This window comes from Trichoderma virens, assembly GCF_000170995.1.
Source record: "Trichoderma virens Gv29-8 chromosome Unknown TRIVIscaffold_3, whole genome shotgun sequence".
NCBI lineage: Eukaryota > Fungi > Ascomycota > Sordariomycetes > Hypocreales > Hypocreaceae > Trichoderma > Trichoderma virens.
The window spans coordinates 276,813-289,182 of record NW_014013746.1 but is presented as its reverse complement, the minus strand read 5'-3'; the positions used below and the strand labels follow the sequence as shown (position 1 = coordinate 289,182).

The 12,370-nt window shown below is 48.6% G+C and overlaps 1 protein-coding gene across 1 annotated transcript; it reads left to right on the top strand.

The window, feature by feature from the left end:
- Positions 1-10,028: 10,028 nt before the first annotated feature.
- On the top strand, positions 10,029-12,030 carry TRIVIDRAFT_61864 (uncharacterized protein; the record flags this gene model as incomplete). The annotated part of the gene is made up of 6 exons (XM_014103889.1): positions 10,029-10,130; positions 10,547-10,908; positions 11,009-11,037; positions 11,091-11,094; positions 11,509-11,525; positions 11,678-12,030. The coding sequence occupies 6 exons, from the start codon at positions 10,029-10,031 to the stop codon at positions 12,028-12,030; spliced, it is 867 nt and encodes a 288-aa protein (XP_013959364.1).
- Between the last annotated feature and the right edge of the window lie 340 nt (positions 12,031-12,370).

Genomic DNA, 12,370 nt, shown 5'->3' with positions numbered 1-12,370 from the left:
TTGCGGGTCGCCGAACCGTCCCATGTACTTGGTACTCGCAGGCGGGAGGGCGGCAGCGCGGAATACATGGCAGCTGGATCCCGGGACTCCGTACCAGGTACGGCCTAGCTTTAGTACATGTATCATGTAGTTTCATTCGATGCAGTACGAAGCATCCATCAATTTAATCAGCGATCCTTTGATATCGATGGTGCTGCGCCTCGAGCTGGGCAAATGAAATCAAATGAAATCAAATCCATTCTAGTAGTATTAAATAATAATGCCGCTACCACATTTGCTATTTAATGAAAAGGGACACCCAGCGCCCACACGCGAGGAAATGAATCATGAAATCATCGATCAGGGCCCCATCACCGCCCATTTGTACCGGTAAAAGCGCGCAGCTGCAGGCGAACACCGCTCAATGCACCGCATGGCATGACGCGATGGAGAAGATTGAATGCACGAGAGAATTGATGAAATCAAATAGTGCTGCTAGCTTTGCCGGTCAAGCTGCAATTTGCGCCGTGCTTTTGAATCCACCGCGACGGGAAACCTTGGCTCCCCGCTTTGCAACCGCTGCCTGGCTGCGTGTTTTTCGTCTTTGCCGCCTCCCTCCCGCGACTGGCTCCAATGTATCGTAGCATCCATCGCTCGTACAGTAGTAGCAGTAGTACTATGTATAGTAGTGGTCTTGATAGTACCTACTAGGTAGTACAATACGATAGATACCGTAGCTACAGTACTACTGGCAAATAGCTGGATGCATCTGCCAGGGCCAAGACATGGCCGATCGCGAGTATACGGGCTGCTATATTCGGGGGCCTTGGCAAAAACGTACGAGAGACATGCGCCATGTACAGTAAACCATCATCCTAAAGATGCCGAGTTTTACTCTTCTCGGTCACGAGAACAATCAATTTACATGTTTTGAGCTTTCCTTGTGCAGCAGCTGTAAGTTGTGCTGTGCCGAAACACTCATAAACTACGACTACTCGTATACTGTCAAGCACCGTACAAGTAGTAATAGCATCCATGCGTGTCTCAGTTGAAAAGGCGGCCAGGAATTCTGCCGAGTTGCCCCGGAGGCGGTCCAGTCCCAGCATGCAGCAAATCCGGATTCTCGCAGCGCCAGAAAGCTTCAATCTGGCGGTAAATGATCTGCATAGGCCCAGCAGCGCTGATGAGCTGTTCCCGTTCCTGTGCCTGGATGGCAAGCAGGGAACCACTCGACATGGGACAAGAGGCATATGCAGGCCGCGCTGCCACCGCCTTTCTCTACCGCCTCCAAGACGGGGCTGCGATAAGAAAAGAACAGAAGAAACCAACCAACCGAAAAAAAAACCTCAAGCCTCTCCTTTCTACTGCACGAGTGCTCGTACATACGATACTCCCTTTCCCTCCCTCGCCAACCCCCCAGCAGCAGCGGTACGTACTCGTACTCACCTCACACATGCGTGCTTGTGCAGCTGCATCGCGATGCATGTGCTCGTCCAGTACGGAGTATATGCGCGCGTATAAGAGAGAGAGAGAGGCGGTGGAAGAGCAAAAACACATGATGCCCAGCAATAATACGGGGGATGCAAGCGCCCGAGTGACATGCCAGTGCTCCTCCATCGTCGAGTCTCGCCAGTTACTAAGCCCTGCTCGCTGCAATGGTTCAGCTTACCTGTGCTTGGACAGACGAGAGAAAACGGCAGTTGGGAAGCGAGACTCGGATTCCCCCGCTCATCACCTCAAACCCCTCGCCTCTTCTGGTCTGTCTCTGCCTGTTTCTGCCTGTCTCTGCCTGTCTCCCTCGAGTGTCTCTCCCCCTCTCGCCTCCTCTCTTCTCCCCTCTCTCTCTGCCTCGCTCGTGTCTGCTTCAACTTCCATCGCATCCGTCCTTTCTCGGTGTCACTTTGGTAGCTCCCCAAACTAGCTGCGCTATCCCACGCCATTCGTCCGGGGCTCGCTGCATAGCGTCGCCGACTAGAGACGACCCGCTCCAGCCGTCAACAAACAAACTTGTGGCTTGTGACAATTCCATCTCGGCCACTCAGGCCGCGGCTCGCTCGCCATTCGCGGGCCGGGAGTGACGGCCCCCCCAAAAGCCCGAAGCTGGTGCTCCTACAGCTTCGCTTCAGCTTCAGCTGTCTTGTTGGTTGCTTCTGCCTTGTTGGACGGCCATTGATTGCAACCACTCATGGCACCGCTGCCCCTCCATTTTAATCTACGCGTCGTGGTTTATCTTACGATGGCGTTGACGTTGGAACATTCGGTTTTGCCCCCATCTGTCTTGTCTGTCTTGTCGTCACTTGTCCCTCATCTGTGTTGCCATGATTTGTCCCATCCCGTCGTCCATTGGTCCGTCTTGTCCTCGGGCGCGGCTCAACTTGATGCAGCCCCGAGTCCGTGCCTTGGCCAGAACCATCGACAAAAGAGCCTCCCATTCATAGCCTGAGGTTCCGGCTATCTGGCAGCCAATCGCTCCATAACGCTGACCACCCTCCGTGAGCTACTCGATTGTCTGTGCCCGACTCGGCCCCGCTGGCGTTCCGGTGACAGACGCTCGATGACAGTTTTCAAGTGAGAACAAAGAAAACGTGCCTCCAGCCTCAAAATCGTCTCAGCCGCACACTGGCAGCCTCGCAAGGCCTTGCTTGATCCGTCTGGCTCTGCTCTTACAAGATACACACCAGCTTCGCCACACCACATCCTTACGGATATACGCGGATTCAAGTGTAGATCGAGTCACATGAGCTCGGCTGAGGATTCCAAATGGATGCTGCGATATTAATTCCTCAATATCACTCCTGCTAGGCGCTCTTATCTCGTCTCAGAGCTTTGAGCAACAGCAACAGAGTTCCTCATGTGCCCGCAGCTCCGCCCCAACTTTGCTTTCATCATCCACTTCCTTTGCAAAAGCTGCCAAGAAGGACGCGTTGAGTGCTCCGCCACTAGGCAAGTCGTCACCACGCGGTCTAGTCAGCTGGTCAAACAGCTATGATACTAATACTAGTATCCTCCAAACTTGGCCCATGCGATTGCCATGTAGTACAGTATTGTTTCTCCCCTCATCGATCCAGATCACCGATAATGCGAGTCACTCAAACCCCTCTTTCACTACTGGGCGCTTGTTGGTGTCCACTGCGGGGGACAAAATCGCTGAGATGATGCAAGTAATGATCAAGTTTTCAAAGAAACGTCGTCGACAGATTGCTTTCTGCAAGCAGATTAATACTTCGTAAGCAAGCTAGAACTCGGTAGTGGTAAGATCCTTTGTCTCTTGGCGAGAATTACTTATCATTGCCACCCCGAGTGCCATAACTCGGCTTCATAGATAGCCGCTCAGACTATTCAAGGTCCGCTGCAGACTGGCCGAGCCCGCTGCAGTATTTGTAAATTCACGCAGCATGGCTCACATGAAAAGCTGTGAGTGAATGTGTCGCTTCGAGATAAGCCAGAACGCGAAGCATTCTTGATTCGTTCGCTTCCTAAACTGGATGGGATGGTTATTGTGAAGCTATATCCTCAGCAAGTCCTGAGCTATCGAAAGGCTGCAGCTTTTAGCTTAGGAGAAGGACAACCTTCACTGGCAGACGTAATTTTCTGCGGGCTTCGAAATGGGAAATACCGTGTCAAACATCGGGGGTTTATCTTGAGTGGGAGTCGTGCAATGAACATCTGATAAGTGCAGAGACTGGCACTCTCGTACAAACGATCGGGTGTGCATTTGTATCCCTCAAGTGATCATCAAGGTATGTCGAGATGAACTTGCAGCCGTCGCGAATGGGCTTACCGGGTAGCCAACCATGCATTTTCGAGCGTTCAAAACTTGTAGATTGGATGGCTGTTACCTCATGATCGAGATGGCCCCAGCCAACATGAGATATTGTTAAAAAGACAGTTTCGATCAAGCATTCCGACTGTGAAAACTCTAGACGGTCTAAGACACCAAGGTAACAGCAGTTGATTGCCGTCTCATCAACATACACATTACGTGCGCTCATATGTAGCCAACCAGATCCAACCGAAGATTCACTTTCAGTCATTTGACCCGAAGGTTGGGGATAGTCTTTCGTTAAACCAGCTCTCGTAGCTTCCTGGGACTGTATCAAAATAAATTCTCTGTATCCTTCATCTGTCTGGCTCAATATTGCAATAGCTACGCAGCTCCTCGTGTCAGAGTAGTTTAGTAGTTGACATCGACCTAAACGTTCAAGATCCCATTCCCAGATCCAGGCAAGCCCTTAGCTTCTTATAAAAGACTGACCGTTCTAGTCTAGACAATTTACACTATTCTATCGTGAGGATGTGTTTGAATCACTATTATGGTTTGAGAATAAGCACGCCATGTGCAGCTAGTTGACTTTCTTGAAGCCATTGGTCTTGTATCGTGACTGGCCGGATAGAAGCCTTTACTGATCATCTCTTCTTTTCAAAGAAGTAGCCTTTCTGTTCTGTTTATTGTTGAATGGCGTTTCATAAATCACAGACCAGTCATATACCGTATTTACAGGGATTCTCGTTGAACAGCTGCAAGTTCTCTTCTACTCCTCCTCTGGGATAAATGTACCAAGTATCTTGATTTAAGGCATTTATAAAGAGATGGTTCATATAGTACCGTATAATGCTACTGAGAGGCAGTTTGGTGTGAATTCAGACTCTCACTAAGATTATCGGGCTGCAATCAATTCTTCAAGATCATCGCGTTACTCTGTCATAAGCTGCAAAGGAAGCCGGTATATGGCGCGGACGTCAATCATGCCGTGTATGATGGATGACGCGTGATGTGGCTTTAAGCCAGTGCATCGGATCTTCTAGTTTAGGCATGTTTGACGGAGGTAGTCGGTTGTATCATTCTCTCCGGTAAGCCGTCAGTTTGTTGGTGCTGGGCAGTGGTGCAAACAAAAGTTTATCTAAAGTTTTTCCATAGGTCTTTAACAAGGCAAAAAGAAAAATCTAGCGTCATTCTCTATCAGCATGGCCATCAGGATTCAACAGCTACCCATCCAGTTGTCTCGTCTCTGTAATAACTGGCGATGAGTCTGTCTTTTTAGCTTTTTAAGAATAACATTCTTACTACACTTATCTATAATAACAAGCAGTGTGTCATAATTCTCTAATACCTCGTAAAGAGCTAACAGGAAGTCTATAACAGTTGTATAGTTAGTGCACAAATGGTAATAGAGATTAAAGCTTGCTGTATACTTGTGTGACCTTTTTTAGTAACCTCTGCAGACTCTGCAGGTGACAGAATACTGGCCAAAGTTTCGTGAAGCCCCTGTTTATGTAAAACTGCTAATCCGAATACCTCTCTCAGCTTTGCGCATCATGAGTTGTATCCTGCGTGCATTGGGTCGAAGGTGTCCTTCCCACAAGAGTTTGGTATGCCTAGCTGGGGGGGTGCTCTTTTCACTTCATACTCGTTTGGCAAGAGAACGTACAGCACAGAGACAATGGCCAATTGTATACGTAAAACCATGGTGATTAATGGTCTCGATACCCTCTGCTACTCGGCGTAGACATGATGCCGCCAGTTTGTAGTCGCAATGCTCAGTACCAAGACCGCTCTTTTACAAAGATAGAGACTAAAGGCCATCTGGTGGTGAATGGCTGAACATGAACGACTGTAGGGCCAAATATAATGCGTTACCACCTCAAGGTATTCATCCACTGCAGCCCAGTTTATAGATCCCTAAATCTTGGAATCGTCTCTAATATCCCTAGTCCGCTACCTGTCTCTCTGTGCCTTTTATCCGGGAAGATGAAATTGCAGGGATTGAAGAATATGAGTAATCGCCCATTGTAATGACGAGAAGTTACAGCTCTCTGTCTTGAAGCTGGGAAGTTTTAATGCAATTTATTCTCAGTAGTAAATCCTCCAACTCGGTACGTGTAAGTGCTTTGACTGGGGCAATACATTTCGGAACTAACTGGCGAATCCCAAGGACGCCACTTTAAACACCAAGTCTTGATATATTGAGTGGCATAGTGAGGTAATCCGAATTGCAATCAATTGGCAATGCTTCTCCTGGTCCTATTTTCCTCCAGCAGCTGCGTTAGGATGACATCGAGATAGATAAGGTAAATGACCAAGTCAGGTTCGCCATGGCAAAGTCAGCCTTTAAACCGACGCCATTTGTATTCAGAAAAGAATTTGAAACCAGTCGCCAGATCTTCAGACTTTTCAGTGAGTCTGGTTCTGAATGGATCAAGCTCCTCTTCCTCGCAGTAGAGGATGTTAATTCGGGTGTTAGCCGATCGAGGTAATGTTGGGGGTAAGAGCTCTAGGAGGGCTTAAAATGCTGTAAAGGTTGTAGACGGAATCATATTACGGTAAGCCGCTCATTTAGTTTCATTTTGTCCCAGAATTACCTATAAATTGGTTAGAGATGAGACCTCGGGAGGGCTCAAGATTGTTGCCAAGGTTGTTCCAAGGTCTGTTCCGCAGTGCCCTCCTGAGGATGCCCCTTCACAGCATTTTTAACCTCACCCGAGGGCTTCGTCTGCCGCCCATTCGACGTCACCACAGCTACATACTTTGCAGCATTTTTAACCTGACAAGACATGCGGCGAGATTTTCGGGTGCGAGATCTAGGGACCGTGTGGAATTACTGTTGAAAGCAAGCTGACTGTGCCTTGTTCGCGCGCAATGCAGATACTGACATGGACTTGCGTGTAGCAGGCTGGAGATGGCGGATCTCGAAGCACATCGTGGCCAAAAATCTCTCCCACTCGAGATTTGAAGTTAAACGCCTATGTATGTATGTACTGTATATAGGTACTGTTAAGACGTCAGTGTGAGCCTCATGTCAGTCAATTTTTTGGCAAGGCCTTCTGCGTAACTGTAGATGAGATGGAAGAGCAAAGCCTACAATTTCATAACAGATATGGCTTATTAGCGAATGATATATGCCAGGATATCATCTAATGCATTAACAATGCCTGTACATACAACCTTGCCGGGAGGGCCCCACAGGATCGCTTCCTATGAATCACGATAACTCAGTCGTGAAAGAATCATTGTGAGTAGAAGTGCAGTAATATCCCTACAAACGAATAAAACCAAAATCCCCTGTTGCCGCTTCACGAAGAAAACTGAGAGAAACACGCCCTGCATTCAGAGACAGATCTCCCGTTGTGCTCTTCAAAACATCCCAGTATCACCACATCTTCCAAAACCACGACATCATCCATTTTCTTAATCTGATATCTGATATGCATGCCAAGGACGTCGATCCCCATGCCGTGTTGCCAAATCCGGGAGGCGCAGAAGCGCGCAATGACATCAAATCTCGGCCAGACCCTCTCGCGAGATATTATGACAGCTCTATTACTTTTTTTCCCGCCCCATTTCAACTACACCGATTCACGGCACATTTTGTCGCAATCGCGGTAAAAAAAAAAAGAAAAGAAAAAAGAGCATACTAAATGCAATACGAGATTTTTTGTTGCCCATAATGGAAATGAGCCATATTCATCCCGCATCAGCCTATTTCTCACAGAATCTGCATCGCCAGGGGTATGAATCTTTGTGCGTCTCTCACTCAACATAAAACATCTAGGCCACCCCCTGCCCAGCAAATGATGCTCATCGTGAACGGACATCAGCGGTCAGATAGATCGCCAGTGCATTGCTCTTTTTGGATGAATATCGTTTTTCCCCCCTCTGCCTTGTTTCTCCGCACTTGTTTTTTTTTCCTTGTAAACGGGATCTGAGTTATTCGGAATCTCCACTTCCCCCATTCTCCAAAATTGCGGCCCCCTTTATTTTCCTCATCTGGGAATACTCGGGGATGCACGACGACGTCAAACCGCCTGCAAGGTGAGAATGAAAACTATTTAAAGAAGTTATAAAAAAACCTGTTTTTTTTTCATCGTCGCACTATTATGCTCTGCATCTTTTTATGATGACTCGCAGAGCCAGTTGGGATGTAGCATGGTCAATCACTTTGGCCCGTTGAGGAAGCTTGTCAGTTGCCCTGCATGGCATCATGTATGTCAAACGTGATATTTTGGTGGCTTCACTGCCTGTCTCTATTGGCAGACATGTGAGATCGTAAAGTACACGCCTCTCCCGAAAAGAGTAAAAAGCCAGGGGTAACGGCAACGCCGCTCTTGGTGTACTAGATCTTTGGGTGTACGAGTACGATGCATGTACTTTGGCGGTACTTTGGCTCTGCCGTTCCGTCTTGTCATATGTCAGATTCTTAATTTTCTTCTTCGGTCCAGCTCCGGAATGTTTACCTAGGTACCTAGCTGGGAGGACGTACCTGCGTAGGAGGGCGAAGAGAGAGGACGGCTTTAGTGCAACGGTCACGGCGGTTCCTCGTATATCCGTATAAATGAAATGCTTTGATGGTGTCTTTGCCATCTACATCACTATAGACGGGCGTATGAGGATGTGTGAATGGCCGCTTTCTTCATCGTGCAGATGTACCATAGAGTCAGCTGTAAAATTCCTCAGTGTAGAGATACCTGCTCAGCCACTTTGTGCGCCAAGCATACGAAGTAGATGTATCTTACAAATAGCCGTAGCCAAATGGTCCTTTTTTTCAGTGCCGCTAAACATGCTTCATTCCAGAAACAATGTGTGTTCGTTTACACAACATCCAATCGCTTAATCTTTCTACCTGAAAAGTACCGTAACATCGATTCAAGTAACACATCTTCGTATAGTACAGCGAACGATTTAATGAAACTGAAAGTCTCTCATCTTCTAAATACAAATGTCGTACACACTGGTATTTAGCCTATTTGGTTCAATTCATCTCTTGGTAGTATCAGCAATGAAACTGGGGGGCACTTTTTTGTTCGCAATCCCGGGTTTCAATTTGCAAATCTTTTTTTCTTTCCTCACGAAATACCCATACAAGATTGATTTTTTACTTCCACAGTCGGAATCCTCAAAAATCTCTGACATGTACCTACTCAGCGGGTAAACAAAGACCAGTTCGACGGCAATATATATCGCCAAGACCAGCGCTGCCTTCTTTACAGTGATCCCAACTTGTTACGATTCCGTTAACATGCCGACAAGTAGCACTGTGAGAAGAACATCCATCATTTCTATTGTAATACGCACATGATCATATAATTGCAAAGCGTGTGTATGATTTGACAGCCACATTATCCACGTATCAATATTTCGCATCACAATCCCGTCGCTGGACCTGCTCGTCCTGGATGATATAATAATCCATCATACTCCTCATTCTTATTTACACCTTTAATGTATACGGATGAGTGCTAAATTACCCAAACATATACCAACTAGATGAATATCCTGTCGTTGATTGTAGTTTTACATTCCATCTTGGAAGCAATCCGAGTCGGCACTCCGCTGGCCATAGACAGAAGTCATTGCCGACTAGGATCTCCAATATGTAGCTCATTTTTCATAGAATTCTCGACTACCGATATTCAAATGAAGTTGTTCAGGGTATCCATAGCGAATAATAAGATATATATTACAGCATCTTGCTCAGCCGAGATGGATATCAACAAGCACGCCATCAAGAAAATGAACATTAAGAACTTTACAGGGAGAGAAGAAAACAATTACTCCGCACGATAATTATACATTTATGTACCAATAAAGAAATGTACCTAGTATTTTTATGGTTCATTTACGCATGCGCATGCTGTAGTGTTCATGTACTTCAGCATTTGCCTCACTTCAACATCACACCTACCCTATTGCAGCACATACTCAATCCACGATCTGATTACCACGTTATGAGGAGTGTCCTCATAACGTTCTAAATAACCCCCAGACGCTGGTAGAAATCTCTCGCAAACTTGCCTGTATGAGTTCAAAGGCAATCAGAGTTTAACACGTGAAGTTACGGCTGTGTTCCGACAAACTCGTTTGACGGCATACAATCGAAACACTCATATTACTCTTCAGCCCGAGTTATAGACATGGTTTGGCAGTATACTCGTCGATAGCAAATCAAGCCGTAGGGAAGGCTAGGGTAGCAATCTCATCACCAGGAACATATACTATAAAAATACACTTGCAGGCTAGATAGGCCGAGATAGATCTCAACAAATTTTCGCACATGGATACCCGGTCGTCAGCTGCATGGCGTGAGCTGATATCAGCTAGAGGAGTCATGGACAAGGAATTCCGCTTGTCCTCTACTTGTCTGTTGCTACAAAAGGTTCGTCGATAGCGTGCATATCAGCCACTCAGCCTTGACCCCATGTTGCAGTTTTCACTCAAGTTTCAAGGGCCTGTGCCTGCAGACTTGTTTCGGCCAGGAAATTTGGTTGTGGGCCAGGAGTCTTGCATCTTTCTAGCGCGAAATCAAAGGTCGAGCATGTGTTCTCATATTGTTAATGCCACAAAGCCAAATCAATGAGCTTTGGGCTGAGAAACGACCGAGTCGAAACGCCATCAAGTCCCGGACCTCGTAGGGCTCCGTACAAGAGCCCCGTGCTGGACCGATATGTGAAAGCGGAGGGGGCCGATGGCCTCCGGTCACGCCACGCAGGCGCGCGACCAACACTTCCCGTTGAGAATCATGCAACATATGGTTTTTTCTCTCGACTCGCATTGTGTACTTGTTGCGGCTAGGCTAAAAAACGACACCCGCGTCCCGGATGGAGCGGGCCGGATCGCAAGGCGGCTGCGGTCTTGAAAGCTTCGGACGCCTTCCGCAACAACGAACCCTCCGAGCTTGATGAACAAGAACCTTGCTTCGTCTCTTCTATCTTGTGTGAATCGGCGGACAAGAGCATCATGGCAGAGCTTAGCTTGATCCACGAGCGGCCCTGCTGCCGGCGTTATCTCACCCTCCACCGGCATTATCGTGATGGTGACTATGCGTGCAGCTGGTCCGCGGAGACGGCTTCCCCTTTGGCCGCACACACGTCGAGATTGTTGCGGAGAGGCACGAAGCATATCGACGCTGGGATTCGTCCGTCTCGCCCGCAAGAGTGAGCGAAACTGAATGGAGACGGAATGGGACAAAGATCCCGGCCGAACCGTCCATTGTGGGCACCGGCTCTGGGTGAGGAGCCTGTAAAATTGTGCCAGGTGCTTCTTGATGCTATGTACGCATGTACGAGCATGTAGGCGGCTGGCACTGCTCCATCCCAAGCTCGTACAAGTCGGGTATTACTCTGCACATAGACAAGAATGATGCCTTTGTGTACAGGTAATACTGTAAGCCGCCTCCACAGTGGAACTGGCAACGGCCCAGTCACAGGCCAAACGGCGGGCTGGGGTCCGCTATCAGTCACTCGCGATTGCTTAAACGATGGCGTTGCATGCACAACGAGTTTTGCCGCCTGCAGAGTGAAGGGACCAAAATTATGCCATGGCAGACAAGGTGGTGGCCGGGCATACAAGGCCCTAGAGCCGATTTGCTAATGAAAAAAAAAAGAGCTCATTAGCCGTTATGCGGTTGGCTGCGCATTGCATGGCATGGACTCTGCTCTTGCACGCACATAGTCGTAGACGTACCCCTTTGGCCTCGAAGCACTTGCAAGTAAATGTACAAATCCCTCTTCCCCGTGGTGCTAGCATGCTCGTAGTATAGCAGCGGCTGGGTGTGTGTTGATGAGCGTGGGAGGCTGTTTGAAAAGGCAGACCCCTGGACACGTTGGTCGCCCACTTGTGCCGCGATGGCTAAAGTCGCATCATTAGCAGTCGCCTTCTTGGACTTTCTCTGAGCAATGCGACTCCATACGAGTACTCATGTAGTAAGAGGTCCCCATCGAGGAAACACAAAACTGCCGAAATGGTCGACATGCGTCACGGCTAGGGTTTGGGGAGAAGAGCCTGTGCTTCCGCGACGCTTGAGCTGGCCTAATGAGACGGCCTCAACAGCAAAGATGACCGCCCCGTCACGCCAGGCTACCCCGTATCTGGGCCGCCAGCCATCAGATATGGAGGCAGATCATCGTGGTGCGGAGCATCGTGTCCCGCCATGGAGCCTCGGACGTGGACGTCGTCTTGGACGTGGACATGCTCAAGACGACGACGACGACGACGACGACGACAAGACAAGACAAGACAATGGAGCCCGGCAGCAGCGCAGGAAGAGCCCAGAATAGAGAGGAGCGCTAATTGCAGGTTGACTTGCAGCCAGAGCGCGCCAGTCGGGTCGTCGAGATGCATCCATGCATTGTATAGCAGCGACCACTACTGCCAGACGATGGCGAGGCGAGGCGAGCACAGCATTTGGCGAGAGGCCGCGATCTAAGGCGATGAGCCGGTGCCCCCTTTGCCCTAATCCTTGGGGGTTGCTGCTGCAGCTCGGGATGGCATTGAGGGTAAAGTGAGCGTTGGCGCCCTGGGATGTCAGCACCAACTGCCTTGGGCCAGATCGCGGATCAGTCGCTGTGCCGCCGTCAACGTAGGTACGGTACTCCGTACAGGCACGAGTATGTCTGG